This window comes from Coptis chinensis, chromosome 6 (assembly GCF_015680905.1).
Source record: "Coptis chinensis isolate HL-2020 chromosome 6, ASM1568090v1, whole genome shotgun sequence".
NCBI lineage: Eukaryota > Viridiplantae > Streptophyta > Magnoliopsida > Ranunculales > Ranunculaceae > Coptis > Coptis chinensis.
In genome coordinates this window covers 72008092-72035400 of record NC_141461.1, presented here as the reverse complement: position 1 = coordinate 72035400, position 27309 = coordinate 72008092, and the positions used below count along the sequence as shown (strand labels likewise).

General features: G+C 33.9%; 1 protein-coding gene and 1 pseudogene across 1 annotated transcript; one reads left to right on the top strand and one right to left on the bottom strand.

Moving 5' to 3' along the window:
* The first annotated feature begins 6788 nt into the window (after positions 1-6788).
* Positions 6789-10615, top strand: LOC147494313 (uncharacterized; annotated as a pseudogene).
* A 6572-nt stretch (positions 10616-17187) lies between these two features.
* On the bottom strand, positions 17188-26676 carry LOC147494312 (uncharacterized). The gene is made up of 12 exons (XM_086568097.1): positions 26505-26676; positions 25648-25783; positions 25228-25553; positions 25034-25126; positions 24687-24938; positions 23226-23365; positions 23050-23113; positions 22315-22826; positions 19339-19427; positions 17983-18395; positions 17696-17905; positions 17188-17210 (listed from the first exon to the last, which is right to left on the bottom strand). Exons 1-12 carry the CDS (start codon positions 26674-26676, stop codon positions 17188-17190), a joined length of 2430 nt encoding a protein of 809 aa, XP_086424223.1.
* Between the last annotated feature and the right edge of the window lie 633 nt (positions 26677-27309).

Sequence of the window (27309 nt, the reverse complement as noted above, 5' to 3'; positions counted from 1 at the left end):
GTTCGCTTCCCCCCTTGCCATGCGTTTCCAAATTTGGCCTCCCAACTTTTCTGTCTCTGATGTGGTTAGAAAAATTATCTCCAATGGTCACTCAAAAGATAGCATTATTCATAATTTATCTATTCTAGCATCTATCGCATACATGATTTGGTTAGATAGAAATTCTATGGTTTTTGATCCTCATTATAAGGCCATTTCTCATACTCAGATGCTTGAGCAAGCACGTAGGAGTATTATTCCAAACACTCCTCCTATAGTTTTGAAGTATTTGATTCCAAAAGGGCATGTTTCTGAACTTTTTATGCTTGCTTGTGATGGCAGTTTTGACCCCATCTCTTTGCAAGCTGGTGTAGGCTATACAATGAATAGATGGAATTTCGATTTTGCTATGCAGAAGCAAGCCCATCGCAGCGGGGACCGAAGAGCAGAGCCGCAAAGCAAGATAAACCGGATTGGAACAAGCCCGTCGCTAAGTGTTAGCAAAGTGGTCGTCGTGTTCGATAATAAGAGCATCGTCCAAGATTTGAATGGAGTATCAACAGATGTTTCTTGGTCTTCGTTGGAATTTTGCAAAAGATACATCATCTCAAAACTAGTTTAGGCCAGTAAAATTGTCTTTTGTCCTAGAGAGCCGATCAAACATGCCCATCTTATGGCAAAGATCGGCGTCGTCTAATCTGTCGATAGTATGTAACCAAGTTCCTACGGCAGTGAAACTTGGGTTCTATGATGTCCAGTCATGTCTGTACGAACTTTTTGCTCTTGGTTAATGGAAAGGAAAGTTTGTGAAAAAAAAAAAAAAAAATTGTATACCATGTAGGGTGACTTCGGATCGGATCGGATCGGATTAACCTCCTTCGGAATTTTTCCAAATTTTTTTCGGAACCTAATATGCTAGCCAAATCCGATCCAATTTTTTTTCGGATTCAAAATATATTTCCAATTTCGAAACTTTCGGAAATTTCGGAATAACTCAGAAATTCGGAATACTTGGTAAATTTTCAAAGATCTCTTTACTTTCAATTATTTTTGGAATATCATACGCCAATGTTCATTGTAGGAAGAGAAAACCATGTCCACAACACCAATGTACCAACAACAATACACACTTGTTTACTGAGAAAACCCATTTTCATTCAAACAAGTGATCTAAGAAAAAACGAGAAAAAGAACCTGTAGCCACCAATAGCAAGCATTGCATTATGTTGAGGTCTGGGTATTTGTAATGTTTCAATCTTTTTTCGTGTGTGGAAATTGAAGCGTGAAGTGTCTGCATAAATAATGGATTATGGTCTTGAACTCTAAGTAGCTTTACATAATATTCTATCTATTGGAATTTGGCTTTTGGATTGGTCTGGAAGTCATTGTATGACTCAATGACATTTTTTTTTCATATCATTGTTGTTATGGCAGGCGGTGTAATGACGATAAGAGTAGTCCAATTCAAAGTGGGGAAGTAGCGGCTAGGTTATGTTTTTGTTTTGTTTTTGGAAGTAAAAAACTAGAAAATGAATGAACGGTCGAGATCTAATCAAGTGGATAGTGAGAGAAGTATATATTTTCGGAATAAATTGGCAATAATATCAGAAATTTCGGAATTTTCGGATCGGATCGGATTTTAGAATTATATCCAAATCTGATCCAATTTTTTTTCGGAATTTTCGGAAATCGGAAAATCGGAAAATCGGCAAAAAGAGACACCCTTAATACCATGTTCAGATTCCATCGATAATGCGTCAAAACTTCTCTGAAATATGTGTACTACACTACAACGATTACAACTTGTTATTAAATTGATTCTAATTAATTGTTCTTTATGTTATATTGTGTCGAAGATCATATCTACAGCAAGACAGCCTTAATTTGTATGAGAGTTTGGACTTTGGAGAAGGATTAGAAAGAGAGATAAAATCATGTCTCAATTCGAAATTAATAAATGGGTTAGTTAGACTGACCACCATTACTAGTTACAACTAGTTTTTGAGCCCGTTCAACGAACGGGGACCGTTTTCATATATATTTTTAATATTTTATAAATTTAATTTTTGAATTATTATGTACTAAAACGTTTTAACTATAGAATATTATAATGACCGTTTTCATCTAATTAATTTAATTTATTTTTAATATTTTATAAATTTAATTTTTGAATTATTATATACTAAAAAGTTTTAACTATAGAATATTATAATAATTAAAATTTTGATAAAAACACAAATTTCTAGAAATATTCAATCTACTACCTTGATAGTTAACCATTTGATAGTTTAAAAGCTTATGCAAACAAAAATAAAAGCAAAACTCGGATAACTAACAAAGAATTTTGGTTATGTAAAGAATTTTGGTTATGTAGAGAGAATCATAACTCTATCATTCCCTATTTATAATTGCCTTTAGATAATTAATATCTTTTTTCAGACTGTGAATTTTTTCTTCCTGAATTTGTATGCACTGATTTCTAAGCATGTCGTTCTTTTCTGCAATCTTAAGTTTGTTCCAAATTTCTTCTATTTCTTCGTAGTTATAGTCTACTACTTCAAAGTTTATCTCACTGCACAGTATTTATAGATTTAAATTGATTAGGGTTACCTATTTGATTAGAAGTTTGTTTATTATTCTAACTTCATGTATATCTATAATTGTACTATTCGATTAATGTTGCAAATATGGTTTGGTGTATTTAACTTGGGCTTAAGGCCATTATATTTTTCACATATAGACTTGAGGATTTTATTTTCTTTTTCATGTTTGAGGTTGGTTATTTCAACATACTACTTGATTTCACGTCTAAATCTCTTAAATTAAATCTGAGATGTGGATATGGGTCTTTCTGTAACTTGAAGGTGAAGCTCTTGTATTTGCTTTGTAATTATAACACATATATGAACTTATTTTTGTCGCTTCTCATATATGAAATTATAATTTTGCACTACTTAAGAGCATATCCACTATTATGATGGGAGAATCTCTCTTATAAATAAAAGAAATACAAATTATTCGCCCTTTAATCAGCAATATGATTTTTCTGCATGTACATTGATAGACACATTGAAGACAATGTCAAGGTTGTGGAAATGGATTTTGGGCAATGTAGAGGGAGTACAAAGAGCATGAATGGCTATTTAACCAATGTTCATGTTGAAATGGGAGATCAAAGATATTCAACACATTATTATGCAAAACTAAAGCAAAACTGTCTCTGCCACATGTTATTAGCAAAGATGAGCCCTAATGCTTGCAGTAGACATTTTGATGATAATTCAGTGAGTCTGAAGCAGGCAGTTCTGTCCACAACTTAAGTGTGTCAAAACCTGATCCAAGTTTATTAAGTATCTTTCAGTTTTGGTCAAAGCTATTATAATATTAATGCTTTCTAGCTCACCATTTTCATAATCGATTGTGCTCTTGTGGTAATTTGTGGTGATTTAGGAGAGTTTATATAATGGAGTTGCAAAACTGCCTCGATAATACTAAAAAAATCTAGACATCTGATAATGTTGCTGACTGCCTAATTATTTGGCACTACCAATGGTGTTTTTTTTTAAAAGTTCATCTAGTATTTGGCATTAGAATACTGAAGGAGGAACTCACTATCTCATTAATATTTGGAAGACATTGTCCAATATTTACATTGTTGAATGTTCAGTGCATCCACTTATTTACAATTACTCACTTCTTTTAGAAGGTCAGCAAACGAAACAATGCTATGATACGAATACCTACTCCAAAGGTGACAAATGACTTATATTTTTTTCGATATCGAACACAATATAACTTGAAGTAGTCATATTTGAAAAGCGAGTGTGCTAATATTATAAATTTAAACTAAAAATTAACGGATTCAATAGTTACAAACTTTCATAAATAAAAAGCGTTAAACCTCGGCCATTAAAAAAATACTATGTGACCAACATAATAAAGTTTTGGTATTAAAGTACTAATCCTCATGGTTTTCTTTTCTTTATTATGGAACTCTACATGCATTTCATTCCTTTAATTTTTTCTTCAAGATAATATATTTTATCTTTGTTGTGTTTATCATCAACCAAACAATCTAGCATAATATTTTTGAGGATATCGAGTTGATTCTGCTTTTCTTCAACTTCTATTCTTTTCTTCATAAGTTCTTTGAAATTGAAGTCTTCAATTTCTATATCACGTTCATCATTTATAAATTGTATTGCGTGAAAAGCTCCTGAATCCTCTGCTTTTGCAACAGAATATGTTGGGCTTCCATCAATTTCTTTAACTATGACGTCTTCACTGTTAAAGAATAAGTCTTTTGGTATCTTTAATGTCACAGTGCTTTTGAATTGTCCGCTCTCTAATTCTGTGTTGTAGACTGGATCTTGTTGAATGTTAAGTCCTGCTTCTAGAATTTCCTTTAGCAATTTTTTTAACATAAACTGTAATTTTCATACGCCATTATCTGCAATATACATAATAAAATGAAGTCAATAAGTAATTGTAAATAATAGAGAAGAGGAAGAATGAAATAATTAGTTAAATAATTTTTGAGTTTTATGGTGTGGGCACGTGCAAAACGTGTGAGGGGTAATTGTTGCATTTTGAAATGGCATAACACCAGACACACCACAATAGACGGTTAAACTTGGTAAATGAATCGTTAACTAACGATAGGGTTACCTAAAGCTCAGAAACGTAAAACTTTGGGCCCAACGCAAATACCCATATTTTTTTAATTAGGTAGAAGCTATTGGGTCATAATAAAATGAAGTCAATAAATAATTGTAAATAATAGAGAAGAGGAAGAATGAAATAATTAGTTAAATAATTTTTGAGTTTTATGGTGTGGGCACGTGCAAAATGTGTGAGGGGTAATTGTTGCATTTTGAAATGGCATAACACCAGACACACCACAATAGACGGTTAAACTTGGTAAATGAATTGTTAACTAACGATAGGGTTACCTAAAGCTCAGAAACGTAAAACTTTGGGTCCAATGCAAATATCCATATTATTGGGACGTCCTAAAGCTAAATCACCTTATTTTAAATTAGATATATTTTTTTTAATTAGGTAGAAGCTATTGGGTTTAGAAACCCATAAGTATACTATTAGTGTTGGGCCTGGGCCGAACAAATTGCGGGTATTGAATCTAAAATTCAATTCAAATTTAAATCCCTATCTGTTTTTCCCACGCAGCTTCCTTTCAAAAAGCAGATGCAATTGCCCAGTAATGGCGAAGCTTTGGCATTATCATAAATGTCAATGAAGTTTCTTGGACCCTTAAGAGTAATGCTTTAAACATCATACCATCTTTGTTAGCATCGTAATTACTGATGCTAACTGTCTCTCTGAAATTGTTTTGTGCTCTACCAGAGTGGTGATAGATTTGTAGTGAAGGTGAGGATCTCGGGATCCTCAGCTGCTAGGATATTCTTTGAACATGCAGTTCGCATTCAAGCCGCTCCAGAAGTCAGGAGAGAGACCAAAAGATAAATAGTCGCAGGTGTTCAACCACGGGGTCACCAATTACAGAGGGTGGATTTTGGCCTTAACTTATGGGTATTGTTTTGGAGTGGAATCGACGGTGGACAACATAATTGCACAATACTTTTATGACAGGTTCAATCTAAAGCTCGAAACTGCCGGAATCATTGCAGCAAGTTTTGGTCTAGCGAATTTCATTTCTTGACCTGGTGGAGGATTAATCTCTGATATGATGGCTAAGAGGTATGGGATGAGAGGTAGGCTCTGGAGCCTCTAGGTGGTGCAAACAATTGGAGGTCTTTGTGTGTTGCTTGGTAGAGTGACCACACTGGAGGCTTCAGTAACTATGATGATTGCTTTTTCTAATTAAATTTTGTTGTCTGGACGTCTGGTGTCACAATAACAATGTTGTTAAAATTATTTTTAAGTGTTTCATATATGTTTCTGACTTGGGAGTAATAAATTTGTAAATAATATTTACACATCCCGCAATTATTTTTTCATTTTGCTCCTGCTATGTTTCACTGAAAAAATAAATAAAAGAAAAGAATAAATTTTTAGGTTTGTAATCGATTCAAGTATGTCCTTGAATACGATGATATTATGTCCCTCCTACCTGAAACACTTTAAACTTTTAAAGGTCATGGATGTAGGCAGAGGTCTTACTTGTTGTTTCTGCAACATGACCATAAAGATCAGATACTGGAATGTTTGTCTTCTTTGCTCCCAGGGCAACTGGTGGAATGACATCTTTAGTTACATCTGATAAATGTATATTTGAGAGGTGACCTCAAGGTTTATCCCTCATCTGTTTGTTCTTGTACTGATATCAATTCATATTATTTTCGATACCTAAGATGTCTAGTAACTTGAGTACAGTTATAATCATGTCTTAGTTTGTCACTTTGTCCAACGCACCGCGTTTCTTTGAAATTTATGTCCTCTTCTTATCATCTGCTCATTAGAATTTGTCCAAATTCTCTAAATAATTTCATGATTTGTGTGATTACATACATATACTGACAATTAGTTTTGTATTTGCTTGCAGCCCTCATCTTTATTCGGTCCTATTGGTCCCTCTTCGACTATCTGCACAACTCTACCTACATTATTTGAGGTAGTTCATCTTGGCATGGCAAATCAATGTTAAAAGCTCAAGAAGCGGTTCGTAAATCGAGGAGCTTGATATAAGGTAGCACTGGTTTTTCTTATTTTATTTTATTTATAACTGGTATATAGAATATATTAATAAGAGAATCAGGATCACAAAAGTAGACGGAGCTAAGCTACACTTGTCTACATTCTCGTAGAAATTTCCTATTAAAAGAGCACCAATGAGACTTCGTCTCATCATACTTCAAGAAAAATTTACTTCGCTTTCAGAGAAGCTCAATGCCTGGAAAACTAACATTGTATCAAAGGATGATTCAATTCAGAAGATGGTTGGCATTTTAGATTCAGAACAATCTAATGGTGAGTCTTCTGTTGCTTCTCAATAATGATTTGTCCCATGGTTAGAGTTATGGCGTGAGTCGGAGTAGATAGAAGTGACTATATTAATGTTTTTTGGTTGTTCTTTATATGTTTTTGTTCTTCAAATTAGGTAATGATTTGCTGTGTTTTTTTTCTTGTATATTTAGTGGCACCCGGATCAAGACTCGCAAATGGAATATAACAGCTCCTCTGGACCCTGCCGCATTTGTAGATGCAGTGGTCCAGGTATATCTGGATAATGCTGGTGATTTGGTAAGTCGGTCCTTGAGTGTGTGGTAGTCCAGTATTTGTACATATTTTTTGTATCGGTCACCATCAGCTCTTGATATAACTTTGTCATTTAGTTCGGTTTCATTCTTATATCTAATCGCCTTTTCGCTTTAGGAGGAGAAAGCCAATGCAAAAGATCTGCATCCAAAGCTTCGACCTTAACTTTTCAAGATACGGATGCCATGTGTAATTTAAGGTATCTTTTCTAGCTAATTGTTGGATCTGGTTTCCAATAATAGCCGGTGTTTTTGATTGAATATTTGCAAATTTCATGGGTTAATCCCACTTCGTTGGATATTTTTTGGATGTAGTGGTCTAGGTATATCTAGATAATGGTGGTGATTTGGTGAGTTCCTATTATTCTGATTTTAATTGATATAACTATTTTTAATTGATATACTGAAAATAGATGAACAATAGCCCTTGGTCCTCTTTGATATACGAAAGTTAAATTTATACCACCTAATTGGTAATGCGCTCTTCCACTTTCCTTTTTCAGGCCGTTGTGCTTTTTTCTTTGGGTGGTTATGGAACGTATTTAGGGTTCTGGATACGGTACTCAGATGTTTGGTAAGTCTGTCCTTGAGTGTGTGGTAGTCCAGTATTTGTACATATTTTTTGTATCGGTCACCATCAGCTCTTGATATAACTTTGTCATTTAGTTCCAGTTTCATTCTTATATCTAATCGCCTTTCGTTTCAGGAGGAGAAAGCCAATGCAAAAGATCTGCATCCAAAGCTTCGACCTTAACTTTTCAAGATACGGATGCCATGTGTAATTTAAGGTATCTTTTCTAGCTAATTCTTGGATCTGGTTTCCAATAATAGCCGGCGTTTTTGATTGAATATTTGCAAATTTCATGGGTTAATCCCACTTCGTTGGATATTTTTTTGGTAGATGTGAAACATTTTAGAATATAATAACTGGGGCAAGTGAAACTTCGATATGCTACTTCCCATATCTTCCGTGTAATCAAATAAACTTTTAGATATTGAAAATCTACGTAGGTTTTTATCAAATTTTAGCTCGTTATTCATGCTTCTTTCTACCCAAGCATGATGCGAATTGTATGCTAGGAATGGATTGATCGTCATCATAATCCAAGCCCTTCTCCAACCAACTTGAAGTCGGGAATACCCTTTTCACCCTTTTCAGCCATTTTATATTATCCAGGTCCTAGCAAATCTTTAAGAACTTGTTCTAGGTATATAATATTATTTCTTCTCAAGTACTTCGGATGACTCATAACCTGTTACTTCTAAAATACTTGTGTTATGTAAGGATGAGATGTAAATGCTTATGCATTGTAACTCAAAGGCTTTTTTGGTCAAGTGTATTGTGTACAGAAGATATCTTGAAGTCTATAGTCCTGCTGAAAATTTTAATCTGAGGTACCTTATTATGCATAACAATAACACATGAACACTGAATGAGTTAAGAGTTGAAATTTTGAGAGAATACTCGTTTTCTCCTCTTCCTTTTCCCTTGTTACTTGTTCTACTGGATACTTTTAATTAACTGCAACTCTAGAAACTTTTCCTTTGGACACCGCCTTAATATGTTTTATGTTTCGATATAATGACACAGTTTTGTTTGGTGAAAAATCTTCGTATAATTTAATTCCCTTGTTAGACTTCAAGAAGCAATTTCCATTCCAAAGGATTAGGTTCCAGTTTAATGGATGACCTTAAAGACCGACTTTACTGTTAACAATGAAACGGTGTTATATAGATCATTGTTTACGGACGGTGGTAGCCACATTATAGCAATTCGTTTGGGCCAATTAGATTGAAATGTCAAATTGGTCCACTTTGAATAATATGTAAACTGTAGATAGGAGTGACTATATTAATGTTTTTTGGTTGTTCTTTATATGTTTTCGTTCTTCAAATTAGGTAATGATTTGCTGTGTTTTTTTTCCTCAGTATATATTTAGTGGCATGCGGATCAAGACCAGAATGGAATATACGACTCCCTCGACCTACCGCATTTGCAGATCAAATGGTCCGGATATATCCGTTCATAAGGTCGCATCGATTATTTTCGAAAACACAAAGTTTATAAATAGAAAAAGTAATTAAGAAAATCAAGTGTAAGAGCTTTCTATATGAGCACCGTAGATATGTCACCTCTTTGAGATATCTACAAAAACAATCAAGTCTTTTTTTCTTGTCCTTTTATATAGAAGCTCTTTGTAGTCTTGATTGTGTAATCCTACCTAGTTGCTAGGTCAAGTAAGAGGTATATTTACAGAGTAGAAAAGACTCTTAAGTATTTATTTGATCTCATATTAGCATAGGGGACATGTTGTTCTCTTATCTTGCAATTTTATTAAAGGGCTGATGGTTTCTTATTGTTATTGTGGTATTAGGATCTAATGGTTTTGACACTGCAGGTGGTTTTCATAGGAGGCCGAACCACAACCGCGCACAACAAAATCTGATGAGGGGAGCGACATACCTATTCTCGTCATAGATTGTGAGCCAACACGTGAAGCTATTTTGCCTTTCGTTCTTTACCTACGAGAAGATCTTGCTAGGAGGCCTTTCCTCATAAAGAATCTCGAAAATGTTATGCTATGATTCCCTGCAGTCATTGGAGCTTTTTTGAAGAGAATGAAAGAAAGAAGCTTGCTATTTTCACAGCCCTTACATTCTCCCGAAGTTGTCCGGACTTCCCGGAGACAGGTTATGCAACCGCTACTCAAGGATAATCTTGGGGAAAGGGGCTAGTGCTTACATTCATAACAGACTTCTTCAAGGAGTACCGATTGATAACAAATGTTGATGATTTGATTACACTCGGAAGTGGGGTAAGATGGAGGACAATCTCCTTGATTTTTTTTCCTTCCGCAAAGCTCTCCTAAAGGTTTCTCCGAAAGCATTTCACGTGAGTGTTCCTTTCGAAGATTAAAGCATATCTTTGTTTTCGTAGTGCATTTCAGAATACCATTTATATGCCTAAAATGATGAAATTAGGGAATAGCCAATGAGATGAAAATTAATAAGTTTATGGAGTAATTTATTCATGTGATGTTGTAGTGGTATTGGATTTACTGAGTTTTAATTGTGCTTTATGTTACGTTATGTCTATTTCTATTCAGCAAGGAAGGCCTGACTGGGTTGGTCGAATACAATGAGAAGAAAATATTTGAGATCAAACTCAAGGAAATGAAATCTGCATTGACCACCCAGATAGCAGAGGAGATTGACATATCTGAAGTCATTGACACTGTGAAGCAACGTGTTAAGGTTGCTAAGCTGCCTGACGTTGAGGTCGTACGCATTCTATGGGATGTAATTATGGATGATGTTCAGATTGGTCGGGAAAAAATCAGCAAAAAATGCCAATGCCGCATTGCGCCGAGTTTGTGCTTTACCATTTCATTAGTTTTTAGTTGCACCATTTTATTGATTTCTAAATTTTAGTTGGTTTTTTACATATTTTTCTTGTCGTTCTTTTTATGGATTGCTGCATATAAAGTTAATATAGAAATTAGCCATTTGGTGTTATCCTTGGCCACTCAGAGTCCGGGCATAACACAACAATAGCTTCAATGGGACAAAACCTCATTTCCCTTCACAAATGTAGCTGAAATGTAAATAAATTTTGTTGTCCGGACGCCGGTGTCACAATAACAACGCCACGTGTTGGAGCGTGGTCATGCCTTTTGCATTTATATCGTAAAACTTCAATACAGTTTTACTATGGTGGTGCATGGTAGTATACTACACTTGGATGGAAACTATAAGTAAAGATTACTTTCAATTGGGGCTATAGTATCTTCTTTGGAGATGTTGGAGAGGTTTTATTTTTGTTTCCCGATTTTTGGGTTTGGTAGGTTCAGGAAATAACAAAATACTAATGTGTTGTTAAAATTATTTTTAAGTGTTTCATATATGTTTATGACTTGGGAGTAATAAATTTGTAAATAATATTAATATATTTGATTATATGTACTATTTATTTCCCTCTATTTTTCCTGTGTACTTGGTAAAGCACTCATCAGATCACACATCCCGCAATTATTTTTTGATTTTTGCCACTAAAATTTGCCTTACTCAGAATGGGCATTATGCATAATCTGACTTCTTAAGTTGGGGATTAGACTTATGCTGGTTTCCTAGGTTGTCATGTTGTATCAGCACAAATATTAGATTACAGGCATGATTGAACATCTGAATTTAGATTTAGCTATTGTGATGCGAAGCAATTAGTGCAAAAAGAGCATTTGTAGCAATGGTGCCAAATATATCTAAACATGCTTGGATCATGTCCTATTGCCCATGTGTTTATAATGATTTGAGACTTTTGAGGTATGTGTAACCGTTAACTGTACAGTCCTCAATGCTGTCATGAGGTATCAGTAAAGGTGCTAGTGGATGTTACAAAATGGAAAGAGAAAGTTGTCTTTCCATGGTGCAGTTTTGGGAGGAATATCTTCTTCTACACCATCACCATCTACTTGTTCATCTACACCTACCACTACCAATAACATCACTATTACTACTGCAACGACTTCTGTAAAAAATTTGAGGTGTCTAAGATGTTATTCAACCAACACCAAGTTTTGCTACTACAACAACTACAATCTCATTCAGCCACGCCACTTCTATAAGACATGTAGGAGATACTGGACTAAAGGCGGTGCGCTCCGTAATGTTCCAATTGGTGGATGAGGGCCACATGATTGGATCCCACCATAATTGTGTTCTATGTGTGTGTGTGTGTGGTGTTGTGTTTGTATCTAATAATGTGGACATTGTGCAGGTACCTGTTAATGCTAAAAAAAAGCAATCAAGGAAAATGTTGTGGTGGCTGTCAATAATTTGTATGATGGCTTCTTTTTTCGTCACCATGAATGCAAGTTAGGATCCAAGCAGAAGGAAATGGAGAAATTCTAAAAAGGAAATCTAGAATAGCTTAGAAAGCCAGAGGATGCAACATAGGCAATGTACTGATGGATAAGGTAATTCTAACTAACCCCTTTTCTTTATTTTTCCATTGTTAGAGTATTGTCATCATGGTGGTGGTGGTCAAGGAGACGCTTCTAGTCTGAATTCTGTTGTTCTTTATCATTCCATTATCCGATTTGATTTATCCTTTTTTTATTGTTTTTTCATTTATTCCAACTATTATAAATATTTGAAATCGTAATAGTATTTACATAAATAAGTTTGAAATCGTAATAGCATTCACATAATGAAGAAAAACCAAATTAACTCGTAAAGGACATGTAAAAACAGAATTATTAAGAAAATTCAAATGTCAACTTATTTTCTCCATTGTTCATTGAAGAAACTCATACATACGAAAACAATCTAATATCTTCCAACTGAATTGTTGGCCGTTATTCAAATAACATATTGGCTACGAATCATGTTGCATCAAACTAAATTGTCAGCATCTATTCCAAATCATTGTTCTGCATATTGAATGAAAAGTTTCTTAAAGTAAGTTATTTTGTAATTTAAAAGTTACATCAAATTGTTTAAATAATATTTTGAACACAATACCTTTGATTCTGGAGTTTTCCGATTTTTTTTGCTTGGAGAGACCTCATCTGTAGGATTCTTGTTTTTATTTTTCTTTTTATTTACTCCATTTTCTTGTATTTTTGGCATGTACAAATTTAAATATGAAAATATTTGACCAATGGTTGTAAGGGAAGTTAGTTTAAAAGATAAATACCTGCTCGATGATTTGAATGTCTGTTGTGTTAGTTTCTTCTATGTTTTCCTTATCCATTTTTTCTTCCAAGATATTGTTTACACTGAATGTTGGATAGATTTCATGCATACTGTACTCATTTATCACAACTTTGAAGACGTATGTCTTTCTAGTGTTTTTCTCTAATTCTTCTTTAATTTCATCCCAACTATTGCCCTGGATTGTAGAAATAAAAATGCATTAATATAAATTTCTAAAAAAAATTTACTTGGTATCAATAAAAAATTGTATATATACTCGCCTTTAAACTCATTTTTTAATTTTGTCAAATGGTTGCTGCACTATGTCTTCTGCTTTATTTCCAAAAACAACAAATGCTGTTTGATTTGTTTCATCTTGCACACAAAGTTTAAGATAGTACCTGTGTATAAAGAGAACATAATTGATCATATTAGTAACATATAAACATAATTTGATTTTAAAATTTCAATTTGTTTACCTCTCAGATGGTTTATTGTAAGTAGTTTTACAATCCTTGCAGTATGGCTCATCCCCGTTTTCCACATGTTTGACAGTACAGAATTGGCAAGATTTGTAATTCCAACGATTTCCAAAAAGCTTTATAAATTTTGCTTTGCAAGTAAATGACTTATGCTACAAATAAAATGATTTATGTATCAGTATAAAAAACATAAAATACTATTTTTTTTTTTAAATCTCTTCTAGAATCTTTATTTAAGACTAACCTGGTTGCATCTATTTCTACCTAATTGAATTAGGTCAGATATGGTTACCCTGTCTTTACTAAGTAGTTCAGAAATTGTAGTACCAGTAACATACCAACTGTGTTGAATGCATTGACGTAGTCTTCTTTTTTTTTTGCATGAATTCTTCAAAATCAACAAATGAAAACTTGTATTGTCTGAATTTTTTTCCATCTTCCTTTGAAACGGTTACAAGTGTATCTTTTTTAAAGGAAATGGTGAAGTTGGCCCTCACCGGCTCATATTGAAATTTTGCTGCCTTAACCTCAAAATTTTCAAAACAATAAATTTCTCCTTGTTTGATTATTTTTTCAAAGGAGTTTTGGATTTCCTTGTCGATTTTAGCATGAATTTGATTTTCTTGTAATGACACGGTTTTAATACAAATATGTTAGATAATACAGGGGAAAAAAACATGCTATTAATTGAATATTTATAGATAAAATTTAAGAGAGATAGTAAACTGTTTATGTTCAAAAATGACAATAAATTGCAAACAATAATATATTGAAAACACATCATGACTTGACTATAATAGTAAAATTAGATCAAATAACTTTTACCTTTTCATCAATCAATATCATCTCAATTCCAAAAACTTTTTCTTTATACCTTGCTATCCACATTCTGCTTACTCGTGTTATTATTTTGCAAGATGGTGAGTAAAGGTTAAGCTCGTCCAAAGTCTTGCACTTCCTCGCCATATCGTCTAATCTCTATAGCATAAAAAGTGCTTCTACATGAGTCCTTTCATAAAAGGCTATAGCATAAAGGAAATTCACATTATTTAGTCACGTTACACCAATAAATAATCACAGATCCGATTAGATAATATACTCATATTCTTATATACCCCGGCCAAATAACAAAGTGGTGAAACCCAAAATTGAGCATATTAAACAAATATAACATAGCCGAAACAAATATGAAAAATATAAAAAAAAAATATTATCAGCTACATACCGTGAACACGACCAATATACATCAGATGCTTCCATTCATAGGCCGTCGTCTTATAAAGTGTAAAAACTTAAACCAAACTTAATGAAAAATATAAAGCTACCAATGACACACACACACACACACCAATTAACATTATGTGCATTGTGTGGACAGATATATTTAACGATTCTACATATTTTAATATAATAAACAATAACAACATAAAAAATGTCAGTGGAAAATAGACAGTAGAACCTTACTTGAAAGGTGCTACACAAAACAATAAATATTCTTCAATAATGTTTAACTTCAACCAAAGTTTTCTAGCATAGTAAACACACAAAATTCTTTCATAGGTGGAGTGATTAACTGTAATGGATGCTTGCATTACGCTTGAAGAATATACTAACATGTACATCCATTACCCTTGTATACTGGAGTGATTAACTTAGAAATAATTAGAACTATTGTGCAAGCATCTTTACATGTACATCAACAAACAATCATATATGAAGATTTGAGATGATCATGTCGAAAGAGTAAACTTGCTTGTACAGTGCTGACCGTTGTACATGCATAATCAATATTGGCTCTTGAGACACATTTGTGTAACAAATCAGACGTTTCAAAGTGGAAAAAATGAACCTAATATTCAAAGCTAACAATCTGATAAACCATAAAGGCATGAACTTATTGTTAATCAACACTATTTGACAATATATGGTGTCTTTGAAATAACTTGTGTATGTGCCTTATGTTGCTTCCCATTAATAGTTCTCTAATCTTATGTTGAATGGAAGCATGAGTTTCATATATAATATAAAGTTAATTCAGAGTTGTGATTGTAACTGTAGTCAATAAAACCGTGTAATATTCATACAATTAATTGCATGAAAATAAATTCTTGACTACTAAATCATAAATCAGTTACAGGATCAAAAGAACCCATTATCATACCTTTTGCAATATTCTGCTAACGTGCTCGCCTCTTCCGCAACTCGATATCTAAACCAAATAAAGGAACCAAAATCAATAATTATGAAAATAATTCATGATGACTTTGCATTTTCACTGGTATCAATCCACCGTCATCCACTTTTACTGATTCTAGAATGTAACTAATTGCTTAGACAATCAAATTTTGGAAAAATATAAACAATCATTATAAGATATACGAACTTAGTGTTGCTAAATAAACTTGTAAGTACTGCTACTATTTGAAATTCAAGCATTCAATCGAAAGCAGTTTTTGTAGAGGGTACTTTTGAATAGTTCAGAATTTACCTTTGAATTTGTAAGGTAGGCTCCTTTTTTTTAGTGCTTTATGTTATATAATCGTGATGGATTTATATAGGTTTAGTATTAAGTTGATTTATTGAACCGATTGAGTAGAAAAATAGATAAACATTAATAGTAATAGAGTCCTACTAAAAAACAATATTAACAGTAATAGAGTCCTATTAAAATTGTAAGATTTAGTTAGAGATTTTGTTGCCAATCAACAAAATAATCTCCACTTTGTGGCGATAAGATTTAGTTAGAGATTCTGTTGAATATAATTTTGTGTCCGAGTCTGATAAAGTTGGACATCCAGGTGTGATGTGCCGTATTCATACTTGGTGCCAGTTGTAAGCAGTAATAGAGTCCTATTAAAATTGTAAGATTTAGTTAGAGATTCAGATAAACATTAATAGTGAGAGTCCTAAAAAAAACATTAACAATAATAGAGTCTTACTGTAAGATTTAGTTAGAGATTCTATTCGTTATAATTTTGTGTCTGAGTCTGATAAAGTTGGACATTCAGGTGTGATTTGTGCCGTATTCATACTTTTGCCGGTTGTAAGGTTTGAGCCAATAGCATAACAACCTCTCTTGCTTCCTCTCACCTCTAGCTTTTTCTTCCTAAAGGATCTTTGCTCCATGTACTAATTAAAACCTGTTGGTTCAAGAAAAACTGCTTCTTCTGGCTTTGCTTTTGCCCTGGACTGTCATAAATATGGCCATGGTGCTATCATGCTCTGTGATGTCCTTTAAACGAAGTTTCTTCCTTTTGCTCTGTCGGTAAATTACATTTTCTCTTGGATGAATCACATCTCGTCAATAATTTGATACTGAACATTTCAACAGCAGAATTCGGATGTCAAGTCCTAAAATGTTGGCATCTCTTTCTATTTTAAGATGCCTTGTTTCTATTCGGATGTCAAGTCCTAAAATGTTGGCATCTCTTTCTATTTAAAGTTGTCTTGTTTTTACAGGTTAGCAATCAACCAAGCTTCCAAATCCTAATTTTTCTCCACCACCTCCAAGTCTTCCAACTGCAACATCTAATGTGGAATCACCTAAGACCTGGTCATTAAACAACTAAGATAATCCTTTTGTGTTTCTTGTTTAGGTTAAGAAACATTGATAATTAAATATATCATTGTCTCCAACAGACCAAAAAACCACTGGGAAAACAAAAAAATGGAAATACAAAGAATATAAACACCAAAATAGTTAACTTCATAATTCATATAGAAAACCAAGTAAAAAGGCTACACCACTTAAAGCAACATAGAAGTTGTAATGAACTTTCTTGGACTAAATCAACTACCTAATATCCCCTATAAGGTTCTCCTGCATTAAAGAAGACCAAAAGCATAGTAAGGATAAGTTATTAAAAAGTTAAAAAAACACCATAAAGTATTTTTTGTTTGAAATACAGTACCTTCCTTAGATTGCTTGAAAAACTTCTTTATACACAATGTTTTGTGTATATCCTTTTGGCTCGTCATCTTCCCTTTTGATTAGAAATTTTAGCCCCTGTCTAGATGTCGTTCTCGAAACAGCAACATATAACTGCCCATGTGTGAAAATTGGACGTGGTAAATAAACACCAACATGGTTGAAAGTTTGTCCTTGACTCTTGTTTACTGTCATTGCGTAACACACTTTGATGGGGAATTTGTTTCCTCTTGAAGACAAATGGCCACTTTGTGTCAGTTGGAGATAGGACAATTCTTGGAATATAGACAGGTTCACCTATGTTTGTACCTGTAATTATGAATTTGCTTATATGATTGTAAAGATCCAAATATTTATTGGATCACGTATTTTCTTACCTGTTATAATTTTTGCTTCAATAACTTTGGATCTCATCCTTGTCACAATCAACCTAGTTCCATTGCAAAGCCCCGTACTCTGATTCAAATTCCGCATTAACATTATAGGAACACTAACTTTCAGCTCAATGTTATGGTTTGGTAATCCAGAAAACTGAAGAGTATTCAAAAATTCGGTAGGAAAGAGAACGTCCTGTTCAGCAAACTTTCCTGTAAAACAACGAAGTAATAAGATAATAAAAGTTAAAAATAGTTATTTATATAACTACTTTTTTTAACGTGCTAACCTTCTATAGGACAAAGTGTGTCTGCACTCAAGTAACTCTGTAAATCTCCTGGAAGTGATGAAATAATGTATGAGTTGATTTCATCAACTGTTTCATTCTTGGGGGCCAAGATGTTTCTTTCCTTGAGGTACTTTACAGAACTGTGATTGTTTGCAAAATCTGGATAAATATTTGAAACAATATCTTTAATTGAGTCTTCTGATTTAGGAATAAGAAGATCATCTGGAATTTGTATCCATGTTGGCTCGATATCGTTCTCCATAGAAATTGTTGGCAACTTTCCGTCTCCCAGATCTAAAACCCATTTGCTGAAATCTTCTATAGAGCTAGTTGTTTCTGGATCAACATTGTCACTTTTTAATCTCATGTTTTGAGTCAGATGAAAAACTTTACATTTTCCCCAGATTTTAGACCTGTCAAATAGAATTAAAAATGGCAAAATTAATAATTGTTCAAGGTTACTAAATGAATTATTTGATAAAATTAAGATTGTTTGATATATTCAAAATGGTACTGCTTTTATTGAAGCGCCAACAATGTCAACCTCTTTTACCCCTTGGAATAAGCGGCAAAATATCATCCCAAGTCTCCACCCATTAAAAATGTTTTTCCGCCAAAATATTTGTTATTTTCATCCATTATGTCTTTTAAAGTTCTGTCGACAACTTCGAATCCGTGCCTATGAGTCATTGGAGCTTCATCCCATAAAATAAGATCTGCTTTTTGTATTAGCTTCGCAAGTTCTTCATGTTTTGAGATTTTGCATGTCGACTCTTCACTGGTAGGAATTTCAATGTTGAACCTAGAATGTCTTTGTTAAGCCCCACGGTAGGAGTAGTGATGCTATTCCAGAAGAGGCAACTACAAGAACAATTTTACATTCAGATCTTAGCTTTGAGATGATAGTTTTGTATAGATACGTCTTTCCGGTTCCTCCACTGCCGTAAACAAAAAATACACCTCCATTATGTGAATATACTGCTTGGGTGACTAACTGGAATACTTCATGCTGCTCAGTATTAAGAACTTCATGCATTCTAACGTATTCATCACGTAGTGAACGACAATTATAGTCAAGTTCTCCTGCGATCAGTCTATTACCAGTTGGCATCTGGTCTTTCATATTTTGGAAATGGGAAGTCATTGACCTTTGCTAAAGTTTTACCTCTTCTGAGCATGATTATTTCAATCTCGCATAGAGTGTAGTTCTTTATTTTCTCCTCTGATAAAATCAATGTCTGATTTCCATTGATTCTTCTATACTGAAATAACATGTCATCTCCTAGTGCCTGGTGATGTTTCTCCCATAGTTTTTCAGGAAATGATATCTCTCACATCAACATTAACGTCACAAACAGCTCTCGCAATGCTTTAGGACATAACCATCCGCTAGCTTCTTTTAGTGCATCATCCCACTCTTTGTCATCATCGAGCAAACCTAGTGCCTGGCAGGTAAATTTAATTGAACAATTAAATATGTATAGTTTAAAATTAAAATTCAGCATATATTAACTTCAGGAGTTTTTCAAAATAGACAATAGGAAAAAACAAATCTAAGTGTGTATGTGTTTCCTAAGTTTATTTGTAAAAGTTTTAGGAGGGTCCCTTTTCTTTATTGTCGGATTAAGTATGCTCCTCCAAAAATGCTTCCACCGTCTCAACCAACCTATCCACACTCTTGAGACGAAATCTTGGCACGAAAGTCTCTTAGCAAATGTTTTGTAATTGTTACCCTACTCTCTTAGCAAAGTGCTGCCAGTTTAATTTAAACTTCATGTTTTAACAGTAATCTATATATATTTAAAATTTTCCTTCTAGTTATCTAGCGTCTAAAGTAGCTTAAGCTTGGAAATGTGACTTGTAGGGACAGGGAAGACATCATGTGCTCGGGTTATCGCTAATCAAGCAGTAAGTAACCAAACACTATTTCCTTAGGGAAGACATCATGTGCTCGGGTTATTTCTAATCAAGCAATAAGTAATGAAAAACTATTTCATTTTTTCCCTATTAATACACACATTTGTCAGTTTCCGCCTATAAATAGACTTACATTTGTGACCCGTTCTACTTGAATTTTTTTTGCTTTCCTAAGTTTATATGTAAAAGTTTTAGGAGAGTCCCTTTTCTTTATTGTCGGATTAAGTATGCTCCTCCAAAAATGCTTCCACCATCTCAACCAACCTATCCACACTCTTGAGACGAAATCTTGGCACGAAAGTCTCTTAGCAAATGTTTTGTAATTGTTACCCTACTCTCTTAGCAAAGTGCTGCCAGTTTAATTTAAAATTCATGTTTTAATAGTAATATATATATATTTAAAATTTTCCTTCTAGTTATCTAGCGTCTAGAGTAGCTTAAGCTTGGAAATGTGACTTGTAGGGACAGGGAAGACATCATGTGCTCGGGTTATCGCTAATCAAGCAGTAAGTAACCAAACACTATTTCCTTAGGGAAGACATCATGTGCTCGGGTTATTGCTAATCAAGCAATAAGTAATGAAAAACTATTTCATTTTTTCCCTATTAATACACACATTTGTCAGTTTCCGCCTATAAATAGACTTACATTTGTGACCCGTTCTACTTGAATTTTTTTTGCTTTCCTAAGTTTATATGTAAAAGTTTTAGGAGAGTCCCTTTTCTTTATTGTCGGATTAAGTATGCTCCTCCAAAAATGCTTCCACCGTCTCAACCAACCTATCCACACTCTTGAGACGAAATCTTGGCACGAAAGTCTCTTAGCAAATGTTTTGTAATTGTTACCCTACTCTCTTAGCAAAGTGCTGCCAGTTTAATTTAAACTTCATGTTTTAATAGTAATATATATATATATATATATTTAAAATTTTCCTTCTAGTTATCTAGCGTCTAGAGTAGCTTAAGCTTGGAAATGTGACTTGTAGGGACAGGGAAGACATCATGTGCTCGGGTTATCGCTAATCAAGCAGTAAGTAACCAAACACTATTTCCTTAGGGAAGACATCATGTGCTCGGGTTATTGCTAATCAAGCAATAAGTAATGAAAAACTATTTCATTTTTTCCCTATTAATACACACATTTGTCAGTTTCCGCCTATAAATAGACTTACATTTGTGACCCGTTCTACTTGAATTTTTTTTGCTTGCAAGAAATTGTGTTTTCTGTTACTAAATTCAGCTAAACATGATTTACCATGTTTTGTTGTCATATCTATTCCTTTTACTTTATTTTACTTTGTTGTCATGACTCCACCACTAAAAGAAATGTGTTGTCGCCAAAGGAAGCAACAGGATACTTAGTGATGAGTGATGACCTAATGAGCGGATGGACTGCCTTTCTCAGTTCAACCTTAACTTGCCTGAGGTTTGGGTTAAAGGTAGGGTAAGTTCTAGAAACCCACAGACATCACCCCCACCAATGCAAACACACATAATCCAAAAAACCTTGCTAAATCTTCTTACAAAAGACGGGACCGGGGTAGGCCTTCATCTTGTCAGCAGGGCCAATCAACAGCTCCAAACCGGGGTATGGATGAACACTACTAACTTACTTCCACATATGCGTCAGGCCATACTTGCTTTGGTTTCTTCTACATATATCATGTTCATTGTGAGTGCATGAATCCCAAGATGCACGCTGGCGGTGATTGATTTAGAATCCTGCTACTTCTCATGCAATTATTTCTGCATTATATATGAATGTTGTTCTCTCTATATTGAAATAAGAACTTTATGTATGTAATGTGCAAAACATTCTCTCTAGTACTTTTGAATAGCCTGTAAGACCATGGTTTACATGAGACAGGAATGGAGGCAACCTGGAGAGTATCGACTGAAATGGCTTTCACTTTCACTTTTCCTTACTTTAGGAGGTATTTGACTACATCCAAGTTGCAACCTTCATATGTTCTGGTGAGTCTTTTATTTTTTCTTCTTTACATTCTTTTTATATATTTCTCATTGTGAAGACAGAAGACTCTAATTAATTCAGGCCTAGATACTAAGTTTATGTATTAGGATATTCATTTGATAATGTGCAGTGGCTTAGACTCCTCAATTAATACCCAGCTATGGGGTTCATCTCTGGTAATGTGGCTTTCAAGTCGAACCACTTAAAGCTGATGCAATTGTGTTGTCTCCCTTTTGAGTATTTAGAAGATGTAAAAGCTTATATTAGTACAATGAGTCTGTCAGTGTGTGTGTGGTAAACAGTAATTCAACAATATAGCATGGTAAAAATGAAATTTAAATTATATTCATCTAGAAATAACTATGTGTTGACATGGTTATGTTGTTTAACTTCCCAAGATTCAACAATTATAATGATAAACGAAAACAAAATTTCATAAGTTACCTCACACGCTGCTTTGAAAGTAGGATAAATAGTTCTATTAACTGTTCTGATTTCTTCAAAACTTCTAGGACCTTTGACAATATTAAGCAACATCCGTAAGTAAAATCTCTCCCCTGATGTAGGGTGAGCATAATAAACACGGCCGATCTTTCTTTTACCCTTTCCCCGTCTAGGAGTCCACACTCTGTCATTGACTTGCCAAACCCATTTAGTGGGAAATTCCATATAAGTAAGTTCTCTAGCAGATGGATACATGACATTGGCTTTAAACCATTCTGTAAATTTTGTTTTTGAAACTTTCTCGCGTTTGATGACTTCTTCTGGTAAATCATTGTCACTATAGTAGACAATTTGTTCTCCTTCAAGATGAAATGGCAACCTCTCTACGCTTGGGTCTCTGTATTGAATTTCAAAGTTCAATAATCTCCAACATGCTTCAGAAGCAGAAAGATAACGACAATCAAGAAAACGTCCAACTTCGTCCACATCTCGAATGATTTGCTTCCCCGTGTCTACATCTCATTTGCGACATTCTCAACAATAAAAGCAAAGTGGCTCTATCTTTGCCCTTGTTAATATATTTGAAAAGATACTTTATCGACCTTGCCTTATTACAATGCTCAACATTTATGTGTGCTTGAAATTTAACACACAAATCGACATTATGTGGTATTACCCACCTATCTTGTCCAGTTCCTCGATCTTATCAAACACTTTAACCGTGACTTTCTTAACCGTTGTTTCTTCTCATATAAATGGTGAAGTCATTGTGATCAATTGTAGTATCACTGTTGAAAGCCTTCGGATAGTGTTTAGAACATTTATTTTCCAACATACATGGTGAGCTTGGATTTTTATCTCCGCAAGGTCCGTGTATCATAAACCGTGGTGTAAGCTTTGCATATGCTAACTTTATCTTCTGGGTCAGGAAGCTCGGCTGATATTAACTTATTTATCTGAGCAGGAGTTTTGGGCTTGGAACCATTATCCAAGAAAAGCAATATATGAGCATGAGGTAATCCTCTTTTCTGAAACTCTATTGTGTATATTGCTGCAAAAACAAAGAAAAGACAATAAAAGAATATAAGGTAAGCTTTTCGTATAAGAAAAGATCATTAAATCAAACAGGGCATTAACTACCAAATTATGCAAAAAAACATTTTTTTTGGAAACTATAGGAAAGTATGGATTTTAGTATAGCATCTATTTTTAGTATGATACTGCAAAGTAAGTCCTAGGCAAAATAGACAACTCTCATATTTCAGCTTTCAATAGATACACTAAAGAGCCTTTACGTTAGGGAAATATCCCTTAACAATCACAGTTGTCCTGCTCAGATGCAATCTATGGCAGAAGACATCCTTTCAGGATATTATTTTACTGTTCCAGAAAGATTGAGGAAAGTATGGATTTTAGTATAGCATCTATTTTGAGTATGATACTACAAAGTAAGTCCTAGGCAAAATGGACAACTCTCATATTTCAGCTTTCAATAGATACACTAAAGAGCCTTTACGTTAGGGAAATATCCCTTAACAATCACAGGTTGTCCCGCTTAGATGCAATCTATGGCGAGAAGACATGCTTTCGAGGACATTATTTTACTATTCGGAAAGATTGAAAGTCGCTCGTCGTCAATTCAGGTCCAATTCGGGGGTTCAAATAACGCAACTTGGCCATGTTAAAGTTAAAAGATTAAAATCTTTATCTCAAGTATAATGTACAATTCAAATTTACAGCTATAACTACTTTTTATTTTATTTTTATTTAATTGTTACAGGATTTGGCCACTACCTTTATTCAGGTTCTTGGTAATGAGAAAGCAAGCAATCAAATTTTCAATATCTCTGGAGATAAATATGTCACGTTTGATGGGTTAGCAAAGGCGTGTGCTAAGGTAATTATAGCAGAGAATATAAAAGAATTCAACAAATGTTGTTCATTTGTTCAGGTTGAAGATTTTTCTTTTTCCCTTATTTGATTCCACTGTTCACTATAATCCTAAGGAATTTGATTTTGGTAAAAATAAGGCATTCCCATTTCGTGACCAGGTAAACACAAACTAAATCCACTATAACATTTCCTAAATTATGGCAACAAACATTGCAAAGAACATGTGCAATAGGTAAAAAGTAAAAAAGAAATAAAGAAAACATTGTACTGTTTTGTGTTTGGTTGGTGTTGTGTGTGTGTGTGGCGCTACATGAATGCTAAGTCCATGGTTATTTATGTTGTTTTCTATGCTAAGTCGGGATAGTGCAGGAGCTTGACTAAATGTGTTTGAGTTAGGACATATTTATTGTTTAACTTTTCAAAAGTAGGGTCATTGACATTTAAAACTTATGTGAAAACATTTAAATATAAAGACTGACCTGCCCAAGCTTTACCAAAATGTTTACGCCGTTGCAAATCAGTCATTAACTCGTGTAGTTTTATTTCAAATACCCGAGCAACAATATCAGGGGCATCTTCAGGTTTTAGTCCCTTAGAAACCTTGTCCAATGCTATTTGAATTTCAGGCCACTTGGGGTTGCAAGTAAATGTGGTGAAAATGTCAGGAGTTCCAGCCCATCTGGAAATGGCTATGGCATTCTGATAATTTTGTACCATATATCTTGGACCACCTGTAAAAGACGATGGTAAAACTAATCATTTATCATTATAAATTAATTTTTAAAACTTGTAAGTGAGTTTTAGGGATTTCAATAGACTTAATTACCTGTAAAAGATGATGGTAAAACTAATCGCCTACCAACAGATGCAGGTTTAGCGTCCCCAGAAACAACAGCATCAACCAAACCTTGGTACAATTCTGCACGTATAGTATGTTGGTTATTTCTAACCCATGAAAGCCTCATCTCCTCAACAAAGAATTGTATGCATCTACCCAAAACTGTAACTTCAATCGTTTACTTTTGAATATTGTTAGCCCTTCATTTCCTTTCATTTGCATTCTAAATGCATAGTACTCTCTCATGGTAACATGTTGTCTTTTACCCACTTTACTACCATTTCTGTACTTGGTTTCAGGCACATATCCATCTGCTCCGTCAGGAAATAAGAGAGGGTATTGCATTGACATAAAACTTGGAAAAGTTTCATCAATTCTCTTTAAGCCGTATCCTTTCTTGTCAACAATAATGTCACGGTGACCTTGAGATTCATCTCCATTACCAACAATGAGAGCAGCTACCTCATTAGAAGTTGGTAAGTTGTAGAGCCTTCCATCAGTTACTCTTCTGCTAATGAGTCTTATACTAACATAGTTTTGATTCTTCAAAGCGATCTCTCGCCATTCTGTAAGTCTCAGCTATTCTGTTGTTTTCATTTAACATGCTAATGAGTCCTACTATAATGTTTGGATCCAACGGTTTCTTCTTTTCAATCTTCTTACTAAAAGAGTTCAATCTGTTTTGCACTTCGTTGCCTGTATCATATATGTATAACTGCCCAAATTTAGGAGTCTGGCCTGACACAAAGGGAAAAAACCAAATTAACTCGTAAAGAACATGTAAAACAAAATAATTATGAAAATTCAAATGGCTAATTATTTGCTCCATTTTTCATTGAAGAAAATCATATCTAAAAAAAAATGTAATATCCTAGCCAATAAAAAAAAAAAAATCTAATATCCTAATATCTAAGAATCTAATATTTTGAAATATTTTCAAGAGGGTATTGTAGTTCATTGGCTGTATCATATATGTATAATTGCCCAAATTTAGGAGGTGTACTCGGAATTGGTAGCAGGGAACCAATTTTGTGGTGATTTTGTGTGGCACGATCTTAAAACATATGGTCCCTTACCATTGTTTATTTTTTATCAACCACCCCCGGTTGATGTGAAAGCAAACATCGAAGTTATAATGACTCATGTTTTTTCTCGTAATTTGTCGACATTGAACCACCTTGAGAATCTAGTATTTGGTTTAGGAATGGAGGTGCATCACCTAAAAGAGGAAGCTGAACTTTTCCATAGAGGTAGCATATTCCAAACTTTGGTTTTTTGGTCTGCTTTGTTCTACCAACCCTTTCTTCATACCAAAGTATTGCTCCAAAAAACGAACACATAGACTTTGGCTCTCCAAAATTCCAGGCTTCTTGACAATTTCCTGTGTTAAACACAAACATATAAATTTCTTTAGGAATTTTTATCATAATACAAAATTAAAATATATGGAAAATCTTACTTTTATGTTCAGTTTCATTTGATATGTCTTCTTCATCACCATCTGATTCACTACTCATCATTTGTGAATAATAATCTTCGTCTAATGATACAGACTCATTAAACTCAGCAACAACGGATTTTTTCCTCTTCTTATTCAGGTCAACTCTTTTTTGTTTGGAAATTGTTTTCATTAATTCATTTCTTTCCTGATTTTGCATACACTCAACACCAAGAGGCCTTTTCCTTTTTTTCCGCTAAATAACTCATTCGATTAGATCGATTAAGTTTACATTCTACTTTGCTTAAAACTGGATAAGTGCCTGCAAAATCAATCAATTAGTGTTTTTCTACCGCAATATTTGTGCTAGTGTACAACATACTCAACAAAGAGGAGAGGGTATATGAATTGATATCATGAGGTATTGGGTACCATGACAACTTCACAACCACAGAGAAAAGTCCACTTGAAAGAGTGGAGGTGTAGGTCCTTTTAACCACAACCACAGAGAACATAATATACCTCATAAAAACGCAAAGATTTGGTATACTGTATAGCATAATAATTATTATAAAATCATTCCATTTCCAATTCAGTTGATTTAAACTTAAAACTTTCATACTGGAAAACTAAATAAAAATAAAATAAAACAATCTAATAGTTTATACTGAAAAAATAGCAAGCACTGTGTTTCTGACATTTACTTTCATAATATATTATTAGTTGTGATTATTATTGTTATTATCAGTGTGTGTGTGCTTATCCAGCACTTCAAGGTTTTTTGCAGACTCAAAAGGCAACAACATGTTAAATTCTAGGCATGTTT

Excerpts from the sequence above, each read along its gene's own strand:
- LOC147494312 (XM_086568097.1), bottom strand. The coding sequence starts at position 26,676 with ATGAAAACAATTTCCAAACAAAAAAGAGTTGACCTGAATAAGAAGAGG. Across the intron at positions 25,554-25,647 it reads ATAGTAGGACTCATTAGCAT|AAGAGTAACTGATGGAAGGC; the intron begins GTTAAATGAAAA and ends ACTCATTAGCAG. Across the intron at positions 24,939-25,033 it reads TTTACCATCATCTTTTACAG|GTGGTCCAAGATATATGGTA; the intron begins GTAATTAAGTCT and ends CGTCTTTTACAG.